Consider the following 24,171-nt stretch of genomic DNA (forward strand, 5'->3'; position numbering starts at 1 on the left):
CCATGGACCCTCCTCCCAGAACAAAAGGCAATGTTTTATGTATAATTACAGAGGATTTCTGTGTCCCCTGAAGTCCCTCCATACCCCTGGGAGTTCTGTTCGCCGTGGTGATCTGCCAGCCACCTCCCAGCTTCCTGCCATTCTGCACTCAGCTTCACACTCAGAGCATGCACTGGTTTCTCCAGTCACAGCAGCTCCTAGGTTTTCTTTGCTGTATACTTTTCTTTCCCCTTTCTTCCACTTCTGGTAAGCCAGGCCCAGCTGTGCTGCCTCCCTTCTGCACTGCTACCGGCTCCAGCTCATGAGCACTTCTGCACAATGACACCTTCCAAAATTGAGCTGCGAGGCACATAGTCGCATGTCTCAGAGGTAACACTGGGAGGTAGCTGGGTAGAGGGAGTGCCTGGGTGGGTCAAGTCTAGTAAGCTGGGTGACCTTAGGAAATTTCTTAACCTCTCTGAGCCTCAGTTTCCTCCTCCAACTTAACCAGGCTTTTATGAAGCTCAAGTAAGATCACTCATAAAGAGTCTGGCACCCCGCTCACAGTGGGCACTCAGCAAAGGTGAGCTTCCCTTCCCCTTCAAAGGAAGGGATGAGTCCCCTCCCGCCAACTCCTTCCTCCTGCAGGACACATGCCCAATCTCACCCAAACGTCAGGCCCCACAGGAAGAGTGAACTACTCTGCCCTGAGCTGCTGATGGGCCAGGTGGCACTGCAATGACTCTTGAACCTTGAAAGCCAGGGAACAACAAGGAGTTTAAGAGTTTTTTCAGCCTTAAAATATTTGCATCCTTTCAACTTTAAGAACTCATATTAAAATTGCACATACGGTTTTAATCACACTTGCTCAGATGTCTCAGATAGCGTCTTTGTCATCTGGGGACTGGCTTGTTTTGACAGGCATCCTGTGTGTCTGCAGCGTCGGCCCACTTGGCTCCCACCCAGGGGAACACCTGGGTCCACCCACAACTACCAAGTCTCAGCTACCCCTGTCCCAGCCAGTCTGACTACGAATCCCAGCCCCCCTACAGGGTCTGCATTCCCTCCTTTTCCCATTTCCTCACATCAAGTTGGCTGCAGAGCAGGGTTTCAGCCTGTGTGCTGCCTGGATGCCCTGCCGGATGCTCCTCCGCCCTTACCCCCCACGCCCTGCCTCACCCTCCAGGCCTTTGCGCCAGGCCTAAACCACTTAAGTCCAGAGTTCCCAGAGGACCACGCCCTGTTACCTGGCTCCTCTAGATTTCACCGGATACTCTGATGCCAACCACGTCTGGAATTAGGATCATGCCTGGCATGGCCCCAGGATGCTGTCCCTGCTCTGCCCAGCTACCCTCTCTAGACTTTCTGCGCACTGCCAGATTCTGCCTTCTGCCCATACCTCTTCCTCTCCAGCCTCTAGTGGCAGGAATTGCTAGAGTTACAGTGCATTCTTCCAATGCCTCCACACCCATCTCCCACCTAGAAAGGTTACCAAATGTCTGAGTGGATGAAGCAGGCATGAAGGAATGCCTGAGAAGGCAGGAACCCTGGGGTGCAGGGTGGGGTCAGCACCAGGTGAGTGGTGAAGTCAGGACTAGCCCCACTCAACACAGCCTTGAAAGCCAGCCTAAATGAAACACAAATGATCCTATTAATCCCTTCTCTGTCTGCAAGCAAATTCCAGCCACCTGAATGAAATATTTCAGTGGGAAAATATGTTTTCATGGTCAAAAACTGATCAAGCACATATCAAAATGACATACTGGATAATTTTGCATCCTGTCCAAAGAGCTATGTGAATCAGTCCATGAGGAGTTCTTAAACTGGGGGTGGATGGGCTTCCAGGAGCCAAGAGAAATCACATGCAAACTGTTCAGTGAGCATCTGCTCATTGAGGTGAGGGGGTCTATGGCTTTTACCCAATTTTCAGAGTCATGTGACCTAAAAATCCCCACTGATTCAGGAAGACTTTCAGTGGCTCCTAAAAATGTGGCTGCTGATGGTGTTACTTGATCTTCTTTCTAGTGGAGAAAGAAGTAAGGCGAACCCCTGGTCCTCAGGGACCTGAACAAACAGGTAAAGCCCCCTGGCTACCCTGGGTGCAGGCAGGCTTTGGCAGGGCTGAGGTTGGGAAAAAGAAGAGGCAGCAAGCCTGGGGGCAGGCGCTGCCACTTTCCTTTCTGCTGCTAGAGTGGCTGTGACACCTGTGAGAGGAGGGGACCCCTTTGCCCAGCTTCACCCAGGTGGAAGGGCCTTGTCTGCACACCATACTTAATATTACCACCAAATGCAGGAGAGCTACGTTTGGTTCGCAGCAACCCCTCCCCAGTGTCAGGCTGCAGGGACGCATCCCCAGAAGACTGCTGCAGCCACAGACATCCTTCCACCTCTCAGTGCCCCATGTGCAAGGCCCCAAGAGCCAGCACTTACACAGGGAATTTTGACCACAGTGCTTATTTAACACACTAGGAGACACATGTTATTACCTCTATTTCACATATGAGATTAGACAGTTCTCAGAGTTAATAATTAAAACAACTACGAATGAGAATGGCTAAACCTGTCAGGTGTGATAATGGAAGCAGGGACACCACCTGGTTGCCTGGAGCGCCTTATCTTGTGCAAACCCAAAGGGTGGAACTGTGGCTGCTGCAACGACGTCCTCCTTCCAACGGAGTGGCGGACACTCTTGGCAACAGGACAGCGTATCTCATCTGAAAATCCCTCATCAGAGATTCTAGTCCATTCCTTACTGATGGGAAAGGGCAGGACATGTCCAGATGGATGCTGAGGCCAGAACCTGAGAAGAGCCGGGAGGCAGCTGAGCCCCATAGCACAGGTGATGACTGGAGGTGAAGGGACCACCACCTCTGTCGTATATGGAGCCCACAGCTGGGTCCAGCTCTCTACAGGAAAGGGCCAACTCAGAGGGTGTGGTGCTTGGAAAGGACTGTATTGATTACCAGCCAGTTTCTTCATTTCCTAAGGCAATCAGCTGCCAAGCACAATGCTAGCTACAGAAGTGACGTAGAAAGTCAACACCACTGGTGCCCAGGGTGGGGACAATAGGTTCCTTCTGTCAGTGGTTCAAAGGACAATACAATCCCTGGCTTTGCAGTGTGTACTCAGAGTGGTGGGAGGGCAGTGGGGAGGAAAGGAGAGTTTCCAGGAGAGCAGCAGGAACCCGCCCAGACCAACCTCCAGGATCACCACCCCAGCCTCAGAGTTGGGCTACTTGTGACAACGGCTGCAGGGACTTCTCCAAGGCCAAAGGATAAGGGGAATCCATAGCCCCTCTGCCCTGCACCCCTATAACTTCTCTAACAGTGTAGAGCTGACAGACTGGGAGGCAATGGGTCTCTAGCACATAAATAAACCAGGAGGGAGATAAGCTAGAGAAAGATGAGTATGGGACTTAGAAAGATCAAAAAGGAAGTAAAACCTAGTATTCATATGCTGTCATTTCACATATGTACCCTATGTACACAGAGAGAAGTAGAAATATAGCCTAATATATTTCCAATCCTGAAAACCCAGGGGAAAAATTGTGTAAATAGCAGATAGTGGTTATGATGTCTACAAGCTTTACCCTGTGACATGTATATTCACCCTTTTAATGAATGTGTCAGCCAATCCAAATACTGAACACTAAACGGTCCAGGAGTGGACATGTGACCTAAGTTAGACCACAGTCCTTCCCTGGGATTTCAAAAAGAGCAGAGGGAGCTCCCTTTTTCCCCTTGGACCACAGGCTTTAAGATTCTAAGCTAGGGAAGCCTATGGCCAGGTGCCCACCAGGAGAAGCTCATCTGAGGGAATGCAGCCAATATGCTGAGAGGACACACAAGGACTTATTGTGCAGTTGTTTTCCTTCTTCAGAACAGTCATCCACCTTGCCCTGCCCTTCCCAGTGGGGAGCTCCTTAGCTCACATGATTGGTCCGAGAGTTTACAGGTTCATCTTATCAGTGAGAGATTAGGTAAAACTTGAGATGGAGATATAATACACTGTGTTGGGCTCCACCAGAGTTCACAGGCATAAGATGTGATCCTTGTATCTGAGAAACACTAAAAAGAAGCCAACATAAAACTTATGTTACATGAAAACATGTAGAATACACACCCATTAATAATAGGGCCGTGCACTCATGTTTCAGTGATGGGTGGAAATTAATGGTGTTTGACAGTCTACGCCAAGGCTATATCATGAAAGAACTGAATTGTCTTGAGTTTTCAAGGCTAAAGCAGACCTGAGTTTGCCTCTAGGGAAAGGGATTCATGGAGTTGGAATGTTCTGTGCCACTGAATGTAGGTGTCAGTTTTGCTCCTACACCCAGTTCCCCTCCCAGGCTAAGGGAAACCACTAATGAATGGCTCACTCCACCCTGCTTATGCAGGCAACAGCACCACCATAAGTGTCTGGAGGATATTTCCAAAGGCTCAACCTAATTCAGAGGTACTGTAGGAGACAGTCCCTACTAAGGCCAGGTGGACTTCACCAGCTATAACTGATTACCTGGGAGGGTAACTCTTATAACTTTAATCTCGGTCAAAGGAAAGGGAATTTGCATCATCCCCAAATTATATTCAGATCTTCCCAAGTTTGCTCCTTATGTACTCCTCAGGTAGACATGACCTGGAAGGAGCCTCAGAGCCCTGCTTTTCAGTCTGAGTGGCCAGCCCCATGAGCTTCCTTTACCCACTGCTATTGCTCTATCTAGCCCAGTGAGGAGCCCAAGCTCCAACCCTATTTTCCAGCAGCAGTTATTGAAGCACGCATTAATATGGTCTGCGTCCTTGTCTGTTGGCCTCGGGGACCATGGCTTATTCACTGTTGTCACTCCAAAGCCCAGCACAATGCCTGAACAGGATAGGGCCAATGAATGTTTGGGGATAGTACAGGGATCCTCAGTTTAGGTCCACAGACCCCTGGAAGTAAGATGCACAGTAAGTACACATGCATATTTCTAGTCACAGGGTTCTCATTCATCATATTTGCAAAAAGATCCTCCCTCAAATAGTTAAGAACACTGAGGCATGAGATGTGACTCGCCACACAGGGTTATGGTCCTCATTGTATGAACCGGCCTTGCCATCCCTGTGGCTGGATTAGGGCTGGTTCCCTCAGCAGCACTCAGAAGCACCTCACCCCCTCAACTGTGACCTACCTGGGTTCCCAAATGGGAAGAGGCTCCCAGAATACAGTGATTCCCAACTCCTACTCCCAGATCTCTGTGTGAGCTATCCTTGAATGCTCTGCATACTAGGAGATAAGAGGATGCAGCCCTGTTCCATACAGGCTCTTTACAGTAAAGACCACGAGAAGACAAATGGGAGGAAACTGGGCCATAATGGACTCATCAGGACCACACAGACTCCTCAAAAACCACCCACCTGGGCCTGGGAAAAATAAGAATTCAACTGGAGACTGGTTGTCACAGGAAACAATCCATCAGTTTCACCATCTCTTCTGTACAAAAAGCTCTTTTGAGAGTGTGAATGGGGGCTTTATGTAATACGTTCTCATCCATGGGCTAATAAATATGTGAAATGGCCTCTCAGACCAGGTTCCTGCAGCCTGGACACTGAGGTCATTCAAGAAACAATTAGATGCCATCTGGAGAGAGCTGGACCTCAGAAGGAAATTGCCTCCAAGGGCCAAACAGCATGTTCTCATTCCCAGGGTCTGACACATCCTTATCTTCATTGATATAAAGGATGGATGGAGCTCGGCCAGCTAATCCACACTGGGGGCACAGAATGGGCAAACGCAGTGGCAATTAATAAAAGCTTAAGGGTCGGGAGGATGTTCATTTTCTGCCTACCCCGAGTAAATTTATCCCTTGACTGCACTTTCACATCCAAGCTGAGTGTCTTTGCCATAAACTAGGCTTTAGCCTCACCAAGCTTTGCGTTTTCACAGTTTTAATATAAAGCAATTAGAGCAGAACAGCAACTGCTTCTGACCCAACTCTTTACAGTATATAATAAGCAACAACTCAGCTGTCTGAAATAGAGTTAGTATTTGAAGCTCACAATCCACTCCATTGTAAAGAACAGGGCCATAACTGAGAACCCCTATTTCTAGGATAGATTCTCAATTTTTTCTTAATTTTAAATGAAAACTTAAAGTGTCTTCTCTATTAATAATCAGTACCTTTAAATGTAAATGCAATTGTTGAGCAAGCTGGGTTAAAAAAAAAGAAAAACTTAGCTAGAGAAAAATACGGATTTAGATAAACTGGAGGTAATTATTTGTGTTCCAACTGCTTCTGCAGCTTTGTAACCAACTGCCCTCAAGTGGTAGGAGGGCCTCTAAGAAGACAGCGGCACTTAAAGTGAGGTCTGCAGGCCTCTGGGGCCTCTCGGGTAGTCTCTGAGGTCAAAACTATTTTCATAATCCTACTGAGACATTTTTGCTTTTTCACTGAGTGGACATTTACACTCAGAGGGCAAAAGGAACGAGGGGCAAAACTGCTGGGACTTTCGCATACAGCAGGGGGCAGGCACCAAGCTGGCTCAGGAGTCATTGCATATTTTGACCACCATATTTTTTTGCAATTTATTTTGATATATTAAAAAATACATATGTTAAAAATATATCTTTAAAAAACAGCCAGTTCCACCCAGAAGTCCTTGACGAATCTGTCAGGATTACTCTCTATTACATCTTGCCCTTGAGTCCCTGTCCCCTCAAAGGTCAGTGACAAGTCAGGGAGCACAGAGCCAGCGCCCACCCGTACTCCCACCACAACAGTGTCTTGAGTGAAAGCAACTGTGGGCTGAACCAGCTGCTGCCTCAGGGAGCCCCGTTTTTACTTCGGAGAACGTATGACAAACTGTGGTTATTCCAACCTGGGTATTGTTTTGGCAGACATGTTTCAAAAAACAAAAAAAGTGAACCTGTCACTTCAAAAAAAACAACTGATGGTATTTGTTGCCAATGATAAAACTTGTTCTTTGAACTGAAAATTAGGATTTGGGGAAACCTGTATTCATCACCACGAGTTTGACAGCTTCTCAATATTTTAATGATTTTTCTGATAAGTGGTGATATAAACAAATGGGAATTTTTGATATTATATAGTAAAATACATTAACATTTGGAAGATCTGCATAACTCAGTAAACCAGTAATTTTCAAATGACCAATGCACAACAGTACAATATCACACATGAGTGAAATAGCCATTCAAATTGCCAGATGGACCAATGGATTTTAAATGAATAGTGTTAAAAAAAAAAGGTCATGTGACTCAAGAATGGACTAACAGGTACCAAAGGGAAAGGGACTGGGGAGGATGGGTGGGTAGGGAGGGAAAAGGGGGGGAGAAGTAGGGGGGTATTAAGATTAGCATGCATGGGAGGGTAGGAGAAAAGGGAGGGCTGTACAACACAGAGAAGGCAAGTAGTGATTCTACAACATTTTGCTATGCTGATGGACAGTGACTGTAAAGGGGTTTATAGGGGAGACCTGGTATAGGGGAGAGCCTAGTAAACATAATATTCGTCATGTAAGTGTAGATTAGTGATACCAAAAACAAAACAAAACAAAACAAAAACAAAAAAAAAAGGGCAGTTCCTGTGTGGTAACCTCCAATGAGTTCTACACAAGGGTATAAATGGCATATAAAGTGTAGGCAAAGGGTCTGTTTGCGTTTATACAGAAGATCAAAGCCTAATTGGGCTACCCCGAAAATGAACTAAGATACGATATGAAAGAGAACTTCCAACATCAGCACTCTCTGGAAGACTCATGCCAGAAGATGATCATCAAAAAACCCCAACAAAGATCCACGCACTGCTACAGCTGTAGATGCACTCATCCCACCAGTTCCTGGACTTGCCATGGGAATGAGGAAGGAGATATCTAAGCTGGCCTGTGCACACAGTAAAACAACAAATTTGACTGGATCTATACTGTTGGAACTCAACCAAGAATTAGGAGAAGTGCAAATTGTAGCGCTCCAAAATCTTACAACTACAGACTATTTACTGTTAAAAGAACATAAGGGATGTGAACATTCCCCAGGAATGGGTTGTTTTAATTTGTCTGATTTCTCTCAGACTGTTCAAGTTCAGTCGGACAATACCCACCATATCATAGATAAGTTTTCACAAATGCCTAAGGTGCCTAACTGGTTCTCTTGGTTTCACTGGAGATGGCTGGTAATTACAGATATGCTTTGGTTATGTAACTATACTCCTATTATGTTAATGTGTGTGCGCAATTTAAGTAGTAGCTTAAAACCTATACATGCTGAAGTTACTCTACAAGAAGATATGTCAAAGAAATAATCAATCTTCCCATGTTTCCTTCCGCCTACTACTTCTATAGCTTTTCTTCTTCCTTCCTAATTACAACCCTTAAATAGAATTCGTGCCTCATATCAAATTTACCGAGTATCATAATTCTTCCAAGTGGTAAAGATACCTCAAGACAAATGCTGGGCATAGAAGCTACAGGGCATAAATATGCAAAGAAATAAAAAGCTAACCATTTCAAACAATAAGGCTTCTCTCTCACTTACCAACTTTACATTTCCCTGTATGGCCCCGGAAGATGACTGGTTAGCCAGAGATGGGTAAGATTCCTCAAGGGAGAAACAACCTAAGACAGGCACAGTCGCAGGGGGGCCATCAGGTGAGAAAATGGGGGCCAACAGAGGTGAGGCTTAGAACCTCACCCCCCCGTTCTGAGAGAAATCTTCTGCATCCGTGGATGTTTATTGCCCTTGTCTAGCTTGGATTAACACATAGTCTACAGGCACACACCTGATCATCTACATTTGCTCTCTTACAACACTAAACTATGTTTTCTACCTTTATCTTGCATCTGCCTACCACTTCAGCATTTTATTAAAAATAATAATAATAAAGAGAGAAATGTGGTATCCACATATAAATCAAGTATAAAAACCAAATGAGTATTCATATTTGAACTGACTGTTTATAGTTCATAATGCATGAGCAAAACCGAAAGTTTCTGTGATGACTGCCCTTGTACTGTTCACTATGTAACTTATTCACTATGTATGAATTTGTTCTCCATGTAAGAACTTGTTCGTTATGCTTCAGAAGATTGGAGACTGATGAAAATTAGGCTTGGGGTGGATTAATGATTGTGCATTGAGCATTGACTCCCCTATACAGAATTTTATTGTCGTTAACAACCATTTGATCAATAAATATGAGAGATGCCCTCACAAAAAAAAAAAAAAAAGGACAGACTTCCAATGGTAAAATAAATAAGTAACCGGGATGTAATGTATAGCATAAGGAATATAGTCAAGATATTGTAACAGCTTGGTAGGGTGATAGCTGGAACCTAGAATTATGTATATAAATGTTTTATCACTGTGTTGTACACTTGAAACTAATGTAATGTAATACTGTGCGTCAACTACCCTTCAATAAATAATAATTATCTAAAAAAAAAAAAAAAAAAAAAAAAGTTCATGTGGTTCAGATGCCACACTGCAATTAGCCTTTACAGAGCTACAACTTCTCAGTTTTAGCATATCAAAGAAAAATATCCCTAATTATTTGAAAAGGCTATTAGAATACTTTTCCTGGGGGTTGGGAGATGGGTGAAATGGGTGAAGGGGGTCGAAAGATACAAATTTCCAGTTATAAAATAAGTCATGGGGATATAATATACAGCATGGGGACTATAGTTAATAATACTGCATTGCATATTTGAGAGTAACTAGGAGAGTCTATCTTGAAAATTCTCACCACAAGAAAAAATTTTTGTAACTATGTGTGGTAACAGTTGTTAATTGGGCTTTTTGTGGTGACCATTTTGCAAGATATGCAAATGTCAAATCATTATGTTATATACCTGAAACTAATGAAGTGTGTCATTTATACCTCCATAATAAAAAAAATACGCCCTGTTGAGCTACATATCTGTTCAAGGCCAGGTTTTCTTCAGGCTTCAACCAAACCAACACAACAGAATGAAAGCTGAAGTATATATGAAAATCAAGCTGCGCTCTATTAGACCAGACACTAGAGAGATTTGCAAAAATGTAGAACAGTGTCATTCTTCTTACTAGATTTTGTTTTAGAAAATGATTATTCTTCATATCATAAAAATGTTATTTATATTCACATAATGGGTTTATTTTTAAATTAATTAAATATATCAAAATTCCTAGATTTTAATTTCCAATACAATAAACCAAATAGCTAAAATTCACATAAAACCTCTTTGGGAACCTCAATAATTTTTAAGAGTGAAAAGGGATCTTGAGACCAAAGAGTTTGAGAGCTTCTGCTCTGCTACATTTACTTGTTTAACATAATTTGATTGATCCGTAAGTTTTTAGCATCGTATCTATGGCATAGACTAAAGTATACAAATAGTGGGGTATATTATTTTTGTAAGTTAACTATCATAAAAGCACTAATGCTGATTAGAAAAAATTTGGAAATTGGGGTAAATGTGAAAAACAAAACAGAAATTCCTTAGTTGCCAAGAAGTTAATTTTGACCTATTACGCAACATGCTATCCATTCTACTCATAGGTTTTTACCTTACAGAAATTCTCACACAAATGCACACCAAGCCATCTCAGCTGAAGGCAAGGTCACTTTCCCAGTATTGTGCTTCCCTCCTCTCTCCTCCCACCCCGCATCCAATACATCAGAAAATCCTGATGGCTCTGCCTTTGCATTATACATCCAGAATACCCCTCCTTCACCAGCTCCTCTGCCGCCACAGGTCCACCCTGTCCTCCTTCCTCATCTGGACAGTCACAGTGGCCTCCCAGGGATCCAGTCCTGCCTGTGCTTGGATGCACAGGACTCGTGTGTTCTGCCTCGTGCCCCTTCACCACTCTCTCCCATCAGCGTCTCCCACTATTGTGCAGGTTCACCCCGACACCCAGCGACTCAGGCCTCACGCTGCTCCTCCATGAAAGAAGTGAGCTCTGGCTTCATGGCCCCACCCACGCCACATCCTCTTCCCTACAGGCACCACGTCTGACTTGCCCCTCCTCTCAAAGGTCACCTGCTGGGTGAGGTCTTCCCTGAATTTAAAATTCAGCACCCCCTTACTCTTAACATCTCAAAGCTCCTTTCCCTGATAATTCTCTTCTGCTCAGCACTCATCACTGCCTAACATGGTTCACACAGTTGTCTTCCTTGTCTTCTCACTCATCCGCCCTGGAATACAAGTGCCATAGAGGCAGGAATATTGTTTTGTTCACTGCTATAGCTTCAGCCCCTAGAGAGTGACCAGCAGATGGCAGATACTCAATAAATATTTGTTAAATGACTATGACATATGTAACAAATAGGGCCATATTTGTTAAATTACTGCAAAACTGTTTGTAGCAAGAAAACATTAAAAAGAACCCCATATGTCACTAGGGAAATGGTTAAATATAATTGTATTTCATGCAATGGAATATTGGATAGCCATTCAAAAGAAGGAGGTAGATTCATATATTCAACATGGAATGATTCCAATGAAACAGCAAATTGCAAAGCAACATGTGGTTATATATTATTTTTGGCAATCAATCAATTAGTGCAATTGTCAACTGTTCCCCAACTCAGCTTCTTGCTGTCTTTATGGTTTCACTATCTCAGAATTTCCCAAGAACACCTGAAACTTCCTCATTTTCTTCCCATTCAAGAACATGAAGATTACCTAATTTCCCACAAGACTTGTCTTGCTCTTCTCGTGGCTCCTGTCAGTCTGGGCACACACTATCCCACAGGCACAGGGTCTTTCCCCCCAGTCTCTAATATACTGAGATCTGTCTTCTGCCCACCTAAAACCAGCTTCCTTCCTGCCAACCTACCATTTTTTTAAGACATCAAATTGCAATTCAGATATAATCTTTTCCAACGAAACTTCTTGGCTATCACAGGTAAAACTTCAGTAAGTGCCAACCCCTCTAACTCAAAATCTGCATACAGTATCACAGCATCTTAGAACTTCTGGTCCAAGAATGTTAGACAATTAATCCTAATAATAAAATGCCTTGAAAATTTAATCTTACCTGAGGCAATGAAAACCACCTGCCTTTTTATATACCTTAAACACAGCCCTTAGTTCTGAAGTTATAAATATATGGCACATTGAAAACTAAAACTTCTCAGAACACAAAGTGAATTGTAGTTAAATTCTGCAAGGTTGTGACATGTGATTACCACCAGAGGGCAGAATTTTACAGCAAACGGTTCCAATGCTAAAAAGCGTGGCCTCCCATTTGGGGAGCTTAAGTGTTACTGGGACACATAGCTGATAACAAGATCTCCTGTGGAATTGACAGGTTTCAGCCACAGAGGTTGCCATAACTACACTTTTCATAACTGTATATCTCTGCCTTTATGTGTATTTAAGGGGACAACAGTGACCCCACAGTTTTTATCCTATATCAGGATGGCAAGAGAAGGTAAACTGAGGTTGGGTGTGGAAGCCTCCTGGCTGTCATGAATTAAAATCACTGAAGAATTTCTAGAACATTTTTAGAGATGTGTTACTTGCTTCGGGAAACTCAAAGATCTTTGGAACAACCTCATTTTCTCTTCCCTCAACTTAAATGACCTTCATTTCTGGTTGTATGTGGTCATCAGTCAGCCAGTCACTAAATGTTTATTAAGAGGACAAGAAAAAGTCCTGGCCCTCAGAACTCACATTCTAATGAGAGGATGGTTTTTAAATTTAAAAAAAAAGTAAACAAACAGAATTTGGGACAGGCGCCATGAGGATAACATTCAGAGTAACGAATAGTGACTGGGGAGGCTGCTTTCAGCAGGGGGCCAGGGAGGTCTCTCAGAGCAGTGAAATCTGAGTCAAGATGGACCGGCCACATAGACAACCAGGGTGAGAGTCACCAAAATAGTATTCACGGAGTGCCAGCTACACTTCAGGCACCGTGCTAACTACCCCACATGTATTAACTCATTTAATCCCTACATTCTCCCATTTACTGTTAAGGAAACTGAACTCAAGAATTTAAGAAACTTGCCGAAAAGTCATACAACCAATAAATGGCTAAGATGTGGCTTTGCATCCTTATGAGTTTCCTAGGGCTGCTGAAACAAATCACCACAAATTTGGTGATTTTAAAATGGAAATTGATTCCCTCACAGTTCTGGAGGCTGGGTCCAAAATCAAGGTGTCGGCAGGGCCACACTCTCTCGAAGGCTCTAGGGGAAGACCCTTCCTGGCCTCTTCCAAGCTTGTGTGGCTGCTGACAAGCCTCCCTGTTCTTGGCTCACACGTGCAGCGGCCCCAACCCCTGCCTCGGTCCTCACTTGGCATTCTCCCTGTGTCTGTGTGTCTCTGGCCACATTCCTCCCTTCCTATGAAGTTACCAGTCGTTGGATTAGGGCCCACCCCAATCCTGTATGACCACATCTGAATTCGATCACACATGCAAAGACCTCATCTCCGAATAAGGTCACAGTCACAGGTACTGGGAGTTAGGGCCTCAATGTGTTTTTTGGGGGGACACAATTCAACCCACAACATCATCCCAGTACCCACTTGAACCACTCGGCTGTTCTACTTCAAAAGAACCTTTCAAGCCATGGGAAAGGCAAAGCCCCAGGGGCTGTGGGAAAAGCTGGCATGGAGGAGCCCAGTGACTAAGGTGGGCGGCAGGAGATGAGGTTAGAGGGAGGGCCACGTGGCAGGGGGCTTTAAAGTCCAATGATAAAGCTGAGTCTGGCCAGAAGCTAGAACTTCAATTCTTGCTTGTATGGAAGTTCTCCAGTCTCTGCCGCCTCTCACAGTGTTTTGGGATTTCAGATGAGTCTTCTTCCGTCAGCCAAGAATGATGCCTGTGGCACAGAATTCAAATGTGACTCTGGCCTTATTCCACTCACAGATCAGACCAGGCTCCTTTGAGCGCCTCCAAAGGGCAGCTCCAAGGTGTGACCTTTATTTAGACTATCAGGTTGAGAAGGCCTAGGACACTTACTTCTGACTGTGACACTGAGAAAGTCCATCTCAGGCTGCTCTGGCAGAGCAATATCTGGCCTGAGGAATTATCTAGTCAAGCCCCAGCAAGAGTAGTCTGGATTTAAGCACCTGTGCTGTCCCCACACACCTGTTCATCAACAGAGACAAAGACACTAAAAGTGATGGACCAGCAGAGAGATGCGGCACAGCGCACACAGGTCTACCCACAAGATTCTGAGATGCACCCGAATCAGACAGTGGTGCAAAAGCATCATCCCTGTGCAAGATCACACACCTTGCACAAGGATCACTACTACATCATCAGGCAAGAGAAAGGTGACATCAATGATGCAAGGCTCTGTCATGGAAGTGTCACTACACTGAAAGCCTACTACAGATTATTGGGATGCAAAACGGGGACAGTGTGTGTGTGTTAAATCTAGAGCAGGGGTCAGCAAACCTTTTCTGTGAAAGGCCAGATAATAAACACTTCAGGCTTTGTGCCCTGTCACAGCTACTCAACTCCATTATAATGTGAAAGTAGCAATGTGTAAATGAATGGGTGTGGCTGTTTCAATAAAACTTTATTTATGAAATTAAGAGTTTTATGATTTTCACATTCTTTTGGTTTTTTAAAAAAACATTTAAAAATGTAAAATCCGTTTTTAGCTTGCAGGCCGTACAGTAACAGGCAGCAGGTTCAGTCTCGGACTGTAGTTTTCTGGCTCCCACCCCCACACTCCCTCAATCTGATGAAATTCCCGAATGATCATGAATTAACATCATTGTGGTAACAAGCTCTCTAGTTGGAAATCTCCTTTTCTCCCCTGAAATATTTACTGGCTTCTGGCAAGAGGCCAGGCACTTGTGTGAACTCTGGAATTGCCCCTGGCTTCCTTTCCCTTATTCCCTCTGTTTAAGTCCTGCCAGGAACTGAGACAGGGACCATGGATGTAGTCAGAGTCGGGTGAGGGCCTCTGGAGGGGGCAGGGCAGGATATCTGCAGTCAGAGCAATGTAACTACATGCAAGGAAACCCCCCTACATTAAGCATTAAGCTCTAGAATCATTCTTCAGTGAAATCAGTTAATGTTCCCCAGATAAAGAAGAGTAGCACATGTTTTATTATGCTAATCATTTGTAACCATGTGTAAGATTCACTTTAGCATGCTAAAAGGCCCAGGCCTATGGGCTGTCTTTCCTACAGATCTGACCAGGTGATTTTGCAAACTGAGCAACTAACTTAGCATGCAGACCCAGCTGTAGACGGCATGGTAAAAGGCAAGAAGAATTCCATCTTAAAGATAAGATTGCATTTTAACACCCAGGAAGTTCAAGAAGCAAGATTCTTTAGCAAGTAGACAATACCTCAGCCCACCTTGGGGGCTGGGCAGGCAGCCTTTTGATATGCTCCCAGACCAAGGCACCGGTGTCCCAGAGAGAAATCAAGGCAGGAAATTCCTTACAGTTAAGTTAATTTTTAATATTCAGGAACCACTTAACAAGTCCCCACCCCTAAGTTTCTTCATGTTTTCGAAAAATCCTCAACTGCCTATAAAACCCCCTAGACAACGCGCCACTATGGACTCTCGTCCCCTCCTGGCATGAGCCGGGGGCTCTGTCCTTTCACTGTATCTCTAAATAAAAGCCTGTACCTTGCTCTCCTACCTTGACTGTTTGTGAAGCTCATTCTTCGGCTCCGCAAACAAGAACCCTGGCATCAGAACTGTCAACTCACCTAACAAAATGGCTCTAATTCTATCTCTAAAAAGCCTCCAGCACCTGCCCGACTTCCCATTCCCACTACCACCATCTTAGGTAAGGCTCTTGATAACACAGTCCTCCTACCCTGCCTGACTCCAGTGAACAATTATCAACACATGGTATATGCTCAAAACTATCTGATGAATGACCAATGCAGTAAAACCCACATGATTGTGGATATTTCTTTCCCCACTGATCAGCAGTCTGATGTGGCCCCTTTCAAAACCAAACTTTCCCTACTGAGGCAGCAGCAATTAAATGTTAAAATATGATAAGGTTTTATCTTGCTGTTTAAGTTGAGCCCACTGAGGAATAATTTGCATACATTAAGAGGTACCCTTTTTGATATAGTTCTCTGAGCTTTGAAACACCACAATCAAGGTTTGTCTATCATCCCCTAAAGATCCCTTGTTCCTTTTGCAGTCAACTTCTCCCCCTACCACTGACCTGGTTTTTCAATTTTCAACCACTGGCCTGTTTTCTGTCACTGTAAGTTTTTATATGTATCCAACAGTCCACTCTGTTTTATGGTGAATAGTATGGGTATGCCACAGTTTATCCACTTACCAGTTGAAAGACGCTGCAGTTGCTCCCAGTTTTTGTCAGTTATAAATAATGTGCTTATAAACATTCACGAACAGATTTTTGAATGGACACACTGTCGTGATAAAGGTTTTACTTTTTATAAATGGCAGTACTTTCACAGACCTGTGGGGTAAGATTCCATGGAATAAGGGACTGTCTTCCATCTCTATTCTTCTATCTTACCACCCTGCCTCAGCAATTTTTAAAAATTGCAGTAACATTAAACCTCCCAAGAAGATTTACAGAGAATGTTTTTGGGGTGGAGTGGGAGAAGCTGGATGGGAGTTCTCCTTTGTTCCTCCCAATGGAAGCCACAGAGCTGTTTCACACTCACCAGTGGCAGCATTTGATCTGGTCCCACAGGGGCCAGGCTGGCTCTGTGGATGTGCACACTCAGGCAGAAACCTGCAGAGCCAGCCAATCGGGCCATTATTTGGTTCCTATAACTTGTTAAAATCTCATGGAATGTACAGCGTGCCATTGTTTTTGTAAGTCCCTTTCAGGACTTTGTTGGCTGGCTAATTCAGAGCAGACTGGTCTGTTTCCCCTGCTGGAAGAAAAGACTTTCCTCAAAGACGGGTATTTAACCGTGACCATGGTTGCAGCCATCTTGAGCACAAAGGGGGAGCTGAAGTCCTGCTGCCCCTTCTCCCACCGAGGTCTCCTACAGTCAGGGCACTTATTTGGCGCTGGAATTCGCATAATTACTCCTCTTTTAATCTGTGGGGTGACCTAATGTAGCCCCAGCCAACTGCAGGAAACGGCCTTGCCTGAGATCTGAGCCCTGGGCAATCATGTCTCTAAGGCCCTCTCAGAAAGAACATTTTCAGAGCATTAACCCCCAAAAGGACCAATTTCCAAGTCTCTCTGGGCTCATGAACTGCTCGCTTCCTACTCTGGAGGAAGAAGTTGAAGGGTGCTGGTCTCCATTCAGGATAATTGCTCGGCCCTGTCCCTTCCCCTCCTGATCTACAAGCGAGCTCAGAAACTGCAAATAATTTTATAAAAGCTCACAAGTGGTTTTAGCAAGCACCCACCAAGGCTGACTACAAAAGAAAGGATATTTGTTCCCTAGGAAGCTAGCCAGGAACAAAGGCTACATTCCGTCCTGACACGTACTGACTGCTGCCGCCCGGAGAGCAGACCTTTGTCCATCAGGCATTGTGCTCTTTGCAGCCTGGCCATGAAAACAGGCTTGCATACATCTTGGCTGATCTGAAAAACAGTCATCCCACTGTTCTCTTCTACTTCACTATATTTTCCAATTTATTTTTCTTAAGGTCAATTTATTTTAAATGCAAATCTATAATAAACATTTCTTCTAAAAGAAAAATCGCCTGCTCTTCCCCTAAAAAACATACTTTTAAATGAACCCACTCATAGAAAAGAGAGTCTGTATTAAAATGACCATAAAGTTTGTGTGCGAAGGAGCTATAAAGAATTAGAATCTTTGGTCTAAAAGGAAGATAGGTATAAAGGGAAAGGAGAAAGGAAACAATACATATTTATAAAATCTAGTGTTTGTGTGTGTAACTCCTGAAGCTTAAAGAAATAGCCCCAGGGAAAAAGTGAAAAGAACGATAAGGAGTGAAAATGAAAGGAGGTTTCATAAGTTCAAGAAAGGGTTAAAAAAGTGAAAGCATAATGGATCACAAATGTAGGATTGCTGGGGTAAATCTCCAGTCTTCTGAGGTAATGTGATGGGTGGGCAATTATCATCTGCCACATCATTGGTCTTAATGTCTGAGACACAACATGAACTGCTGTCCTTGTTCCAATCAATGTGGCAATTGTTCATAATGATAGATTAATTAAGAATCCCTTTTCCACTTGGAAAGAAAACCTTTCCCTCCAGGCATAGAGGATCTTAAAAATGTTCAACTAGAAGGGACATTAACTCATCCCCTGGTTTTCTGGTTGTGAGAAAGTTGGAACTCACAGAGAGAAGGTGGTAGCCTAAGGTCACACTGCTAATTAAAACCAGAGGGTGCACCAGGCTGGGCTTGCCTCCCTGGGCATCCTAGGGCTGCATGACTGGGCATCTCCTATTGGAGCACTATTTGGGAAGGTGAACACACAAAGCCATTATCATTTGTTCACATTTTAGTACAATTCTTTTCTCAAATGTTCTAAGCAGCTGCCTAACACAGGTCTAAGAAACTAGACACTGAGTAAGTACATTTTAATGGGGCTAAAAATATGCCAAAAACCAAATTGGGTATGTGGAATCTGAAAAATAACAAACAACCCAGAAATAGACTCATAAACACAGAGAACTGACAGTTGGTTACCATGGCGTGAACGTTGGGATATGGGTGAAATAGGTGAAGGGGATAAAGATGTTCAAACTTCAAATTATAACATAGTTTAGTTGGGGGGATGGAGGTGCAGTCCAGGGATATAGCTTAAAATGTTGTGATATCTCTGTGTGGTGATGGATGGTGGCTGCATTCAGCATGGTGGGCATTTGGTTAAATACATAACTGATGATCACTAGGTTAGAACCAGAGGGTGGGCTTGGCTGGGCTCGCCTCCCTGGGCATTCTTAGGGGTTGTGTGACGTGGCTCATCTGAAACCAATATGATGTTGTATATAAACTATATTTAAATTAAAAGAAAACATTTTTAACACACACAAACAAAGGAAGTTAGCTGGTAAAGGAACCCAGAAAATAAAAAACTTCTTTACGATTTTTGCCCAGGGCTATTTCCTCTAAAAGAGATTTCCTCTGTTAAAATTAGAAGAAAAAAAAAAAAAAAGAAGTTGGTTTTATCTGGTGTAAGGTATGCTAGGTACACAGAGGAAAATTCCAAAGCCATACACTGCTAACCAAAGTCACTAAGCACTAAAGTGAAGAGGGTGGAGCCGCTGTGGAGGTTTCTGGAAGAAGTGGTTTCTTTCAGAAACAATGAAAGAGAATCAATTATATGTGACTATGGAAAATGACCACATGATTATACAAAATAGTTAAAATCAGACTTTCAAGATGATTTTGTTTTACATTACTATGAGAAAAAAATGTGGGGAGAGAGGAGGGCCAGGAAAGCAAGAAAAAAGTACAAGAAGAAAAATAGAAAACCAAAGTCTTCTCTCTAATGGTAGGAATTAAAGAGGTAGAAACAGTGGAGAGAGGAGATTCCCAAATCCCAGGGCTACTTAGGACCTGCTCTAGTTTTCTTATCACACCCAAATGCAGAATTCAGCCGTAGGGTCTAGGTGCTGTAGGGAGGCCCCCAGGGGAGGTGAAAGAACAGCCAACAGCCCTGGGGTTTCCCAAGCCTGCACTTTCCCCTCCATTCTGGGCACCAGGGAGCTGCTTGTAGCCTAGCAACCGTGCCCTAATGTGCTACAATACAGACAGCTCAGGGTGTTAGGACACAGAGGCACACACTACAGAAGTGAATTTTGAATTCATTCTCTACCCAGCTCTCTCCTGCCACCATACTGCAGCCCCATCTCCCCACCAGCTCCAGGACAGCCTCCATGCCATGTCTCCTCCAGACCCAAGGAGGCAGAGGGGGTCCCAGACCTCTGTTGTAGCTGAGCAGTGGGGAAATAAGGTGAAGATGGTTACCAAGTCTCCTGTGGGAAGGAGAGAGGCATCTGAAGACCCAAAGAGAGACCTGGGCCCAGAGTTCCCATTGGGATGACAACTGCCGTCTGGTGACCACACCTGGCTGCTTCCTCTGCTGACATGAGATTCAGTTAGCTATCAAACTGCCCCCGCCATTCTGAGGTCACAATAAGTCCCTAAAAATTTGGTATCTTGACTCTCGTTTTTCAGGCTGATAAATCTGAATCTACTAGAAAGGCCCTTATCTGATGCAGCATATTTTACAGAGTCTCTACTTTTCTCCATGGTCAAGAGGCACTAAGTGCACAAGGGGACTGAAGGGAAGAAACAGCTCAAAGTCGGGGGGGCCCAACCTCACCCCACTTTATCTACAATGGTCTCACCTTCCTCTGCTATCTTCGGCCCCCCCTCCAGTCACTAGGCACCAGCTGGCACTGACTGAGTGGCATGGATTTGTCAGCCAGGCTCAAGACAGCTGCTAAGTCTGAGAAATGACAGGATGGGCTTGCACCGGCCCGAGAAGACTGACATGCAGGGGCCATTCAGACTCTGAGGTCAAAGGCCTCCATGAATGTGCTGTCAGAGTTTTAGCGCTCACAGAAGCAAATGGAAATACCCGACATTCGCCCAACAAATCCCCAAGCTATCCCTCCAAAGCAAGGGCAAAGTGAGAAAGAAAAAAGAAGTCTGTGATGTGCTCAGGAGGAACACAGAGCCTTCATTTATAAAGCTCTGACTAGACTTGAGCGGTTGGGAGCAGAGTAACCTTCGGAACACCTCAACAAGTCCTTGGAAAGAAGCACCCCTAGAGCCACCAAGAGCAGTTCCATCACATTCCAGCCAGACAGGAGCCACGGACGGCCCTATCTCTTCTCAGGAACACAACTCAACATACAACGACTGACACTCATGAATAAGATGCAATAGTTTAGATAATACTAAGATTATTCCAAAAAGTTCATGTTTAGCTTTAGAATTCATCATTGGATTATCTTAAAAGGCTTGGACTTTTATAAAAGCAAAAACTAGTTATTGGAGCGAGAGAAAGGAGTGTGCCTGCTAAGCACAGCCAGACTGAGCCTGCTGAGGAAGACAGCCAATTTCTGGAACATGGCAGGGACAGAGCTTTAAAGGGCCGCTGTGATTTACACACTGCATAATTCAGGGCACATTTTTTATCATTGTGGTCAAGTCAAATCACAGTCTCTGTGAATAGTGCCCCCTGATGCTTTATAGTTCGCAAACTTGAACAAAAATATATGTGCTGCATCCAGGAAGGACACAGACATCGTTTTTATCATTACACATTTGCTCCAGTGAAACTTCAGTTCAGATGTACTCTGGGTATCAAGAGGGGAAAAGATAGTAGTATCTACTTCCATTCTAACAAACTGTATTATGACTGCCTCAAGTGATCAAGAGATTGTACTAGGGCTTCTCCTCTAACCTCCATCCTCTGGTCAAAAGAGGGAAGAAATGCCAAGAACAGGCTAGGCACAAGTACCCAAAAAAGCAACAGGACTAAATACTCCAAAATTGGGATGCTGCCCCTGGAATAATGAAGTGGATTGTGGCTCATAGGAGGCAAGCACCTTAAGCCCTAATTCATACCATGAGTTCTTCTAAAAGTGAGTAATGTATGTCGTCACAATCCAAGAAACTGTGACAAATCAGAGTTCTATTTTCTGTCATAAGTACCAGATTTAACTGCAGTTGTCAAATATGAAATAAACATACACACCTGAAAAAATTGGGGGCAGAGAGTAAAAAGCATCTTTTCTTTCTGCTCTCTGAAGGAAATCACTGTTTAGAAGTGTTGCCTATTTAGAAGCACTGAATGCCTGCTCCACTGGGACGGAGTGGATTACCACAGCTCCTGGGCCCAGATCAGCCACAGAACAGCGACTGCTGAATAGGAACAGATGACTCAGGAAGCCTTCAGTCCTCCGCTAAGATAACAACAGGTTCATTATTCCTTATCTACCATCCCCAAACCCAAAAAGTGTGAAAACTGTAAATTATAAAAATAACTTGGTTGGCAGCATAACAAACCTGACCTCATTTGGTGGCAAAATGTATCCTGAAGTACATAAAATCATTTGTGGTCTATTTATCCTGCTTAGTGTGAATATTCTTACATTTTGCAGCTGCAATAATTAGTTTGATTATGGGGTACCTACCCTAGGCTCCTCTGAGGGTGTTACAGATGTATATACCATATTACGTTTATTAAAAAACTCTGAATTTTAAAACATAGCTGGCCCCAAGGGTTCCAGATAAGGGGAAAAAGATTATAGACCTATGTAATAGGGTGACGTAAGACCCTTTCAAAGGTTACTAAAGGCCTACAAGAGTCAAATTACCTCCTGGTTGTCCAATCTGACTGGCCAGCATTATTTGGCAACATTGTGTTAAAAGTGGGAAATACATTATACAGGGTCCTGATTACATGTTAAATCCTGGTTTCTTACCTTCACATATTCCAGAGTTGGGTCCAGAAGATGCTGATCCCTGAAAAGAAAAAATATAAATATGAGAACAACTGGGAACAATGCATTCTTTTTTTTTCTTAATTTTTTATTAAGGTATGATTGATATACACTCTTACAAAGGTTTCACATGAAAAAACAATGTGGTTACTGCATGTACCCATAATATCAAGTCCCCACCCATACCCCAGTGCAGTCACTGTCCATCAGTGCAGCAAGATGCCAGAGATCCACTATGTCCCTTCTCTGTGCTACACTGTCTCCCCATGATCCCCCACAGGGAACAATGCATTCTTGCATTGTGTAAAGAATATTGAACAATGTTTCACCCATTCTTCCCATTACTATGTTGAGCCCACCTCCTAGACAATACTCCCAGCAGACAGATAAGGAAGTTAGAACAGACACAGATCCCTTTCATGTGTGTGTTGGGGAGTGGGGGTGGTTAGGATACCACCATGACCTCCGCCTAAAAGCTCTACGAGAGAGCGGAGCCTTGTCCCAAGCTCTGCTTCCAAACCACATCCTTCTCCTTTTCACTGCCGGCTCTGTTACCCCCCAACTCCTGACGTCAAGCTGAGCTATTCATCCTAATTTTCCCTGGTGCCCCAGTACTGTTTCTCTCCCCACCTGATGTCTGCTTGTGCGTATCAAAATAATATGTTAGGATTAAGCAGACAATTAAATGTAAACAGCAGTGGGGGGCATCGAGGAGGCTAACTTACAGAAAGTGGAGAGGATCTGACTAAGGCAAAGGAAAGGAGGGGGTTTGCCGAGTTACAGTGAGGTGCCTCCCTCAACAGAGGATGTGAAAAGTCGGCTGCCTTCAGATAGAAATACTAAAATTTCAAAAACCCAACACATCCCCACAGAGAGAGGATGGAACAGTGGCTCTGCAGCCTGTAAGAGTAATCTTGGGGTTTTGGAGGGGAGGGGTCCTTAGTGTATTTATGGAAATAATGTGTCCATCAGAAGGCAGGGGACCCCACACTGAGCTCAAGGCCCAGACCCTTGGTCTTTGACACTGGCTGCGAAGAGACCCCAAGAGACAGCACCTTCTCCTGAACAGGAGCAGCAAGGCCCCTGGAGAGCCCAAGGAGCCCAACCTCACAGCTTAGAAACACAGCCACTTGTGGTGGGAATGGATCCAACCCCATTCCTCGCCTGGTCTGCCTGTCCTTTTCACTGCTGGCTCTGCTGAGGGCTGCACACAGGGCACGCGCCCTGAGGGATGCTGGCGCCTGGAGCACCCCTCTCCATGAAGACAGATCAGCTGTGAAATGAGTCCCTTTTGTGGGGCCAAAGGACCTGAAAAGTACAGAAGCTCACAGTCCGAGGTGCATTCCCATCACAGAGGGGTATAGATCAATCTTTCAAAGCCTTAAAACCAGGCATATTCATACTCTTAGCCTTCAAGCTGGTGTTTATCAGGCATTTTGTTCCCAAAGCAGCAAGTCTGTCTGCTGTGCTGGGTCACCAACTCACCTGCCCCAAACGCCAGACATGGTGTCAATGTTATCAGGCTTTACATCCGTGGAGCCACCTGGCTAGCGACTAAAAACTTTGTCAGCAGCTCTTTGGCCAAATCTCTTTTGAGTTCAAGAGCCCCTGGTTTTCTACGGAATTAACATTTTAAGCGTATAGCCATCCAGTCTTATGCTTATCACATGGCCCAGTTGTCTGGCCCTCTGAGTGCAGAAAGATGTTAGAACCATTGAAATGTTGTTTCTATCTTCTTCAAATTTTATGTAACTTAAAAGTGTACATTATGTACATTCACACATACATGTCTTAATGCATGGATAAGCAGTACAGGTGTGGGCTGTTTAAATCAATGCTCTCAAATGTTATTGGT

At 44.1% G+C, this 24,171-nt stretch overlaps 1 protein-coding gene across 3 annotated transcripts in view; it reads right to left on the reverse strand.

Moving 5' to 3' along the window:
- Positions 1–24,171, reverse strand: part of BCAR3 (BCAR3 adaptor protein, NSP family member) — a 114,438-nt gene that overhangs the window by 59,956 nt on the left and 30,311 nt on the right. For all 3 annotated transcript variants that reach the window (XM_036906519.2, XM_036906520.2, XM_036906518.2), the window contains exon 3: positions 22,299–22,338. In XM_036906519.2, coding sequence (XP_036762414.2) covers positions 22,299–22,338 — 40 coding nt within the window. The remainder of the gene's footprint in view (positions 1–22,298; positions 22,339–24,171) is intronic.

This window comes from Manis pentadactyla, chromosome 4, assembly GCF_030020395.1.
Source record: "Manis pentadactyla isolate mManPen7 chromosome 4, mManPen7.hap1, whole genome shotgun sequence".
NCBI lineage: Eukaryota > Metazoa > Chordata > Mammalia > Pholidota > Manidae > Manis > Manis pentadactyla.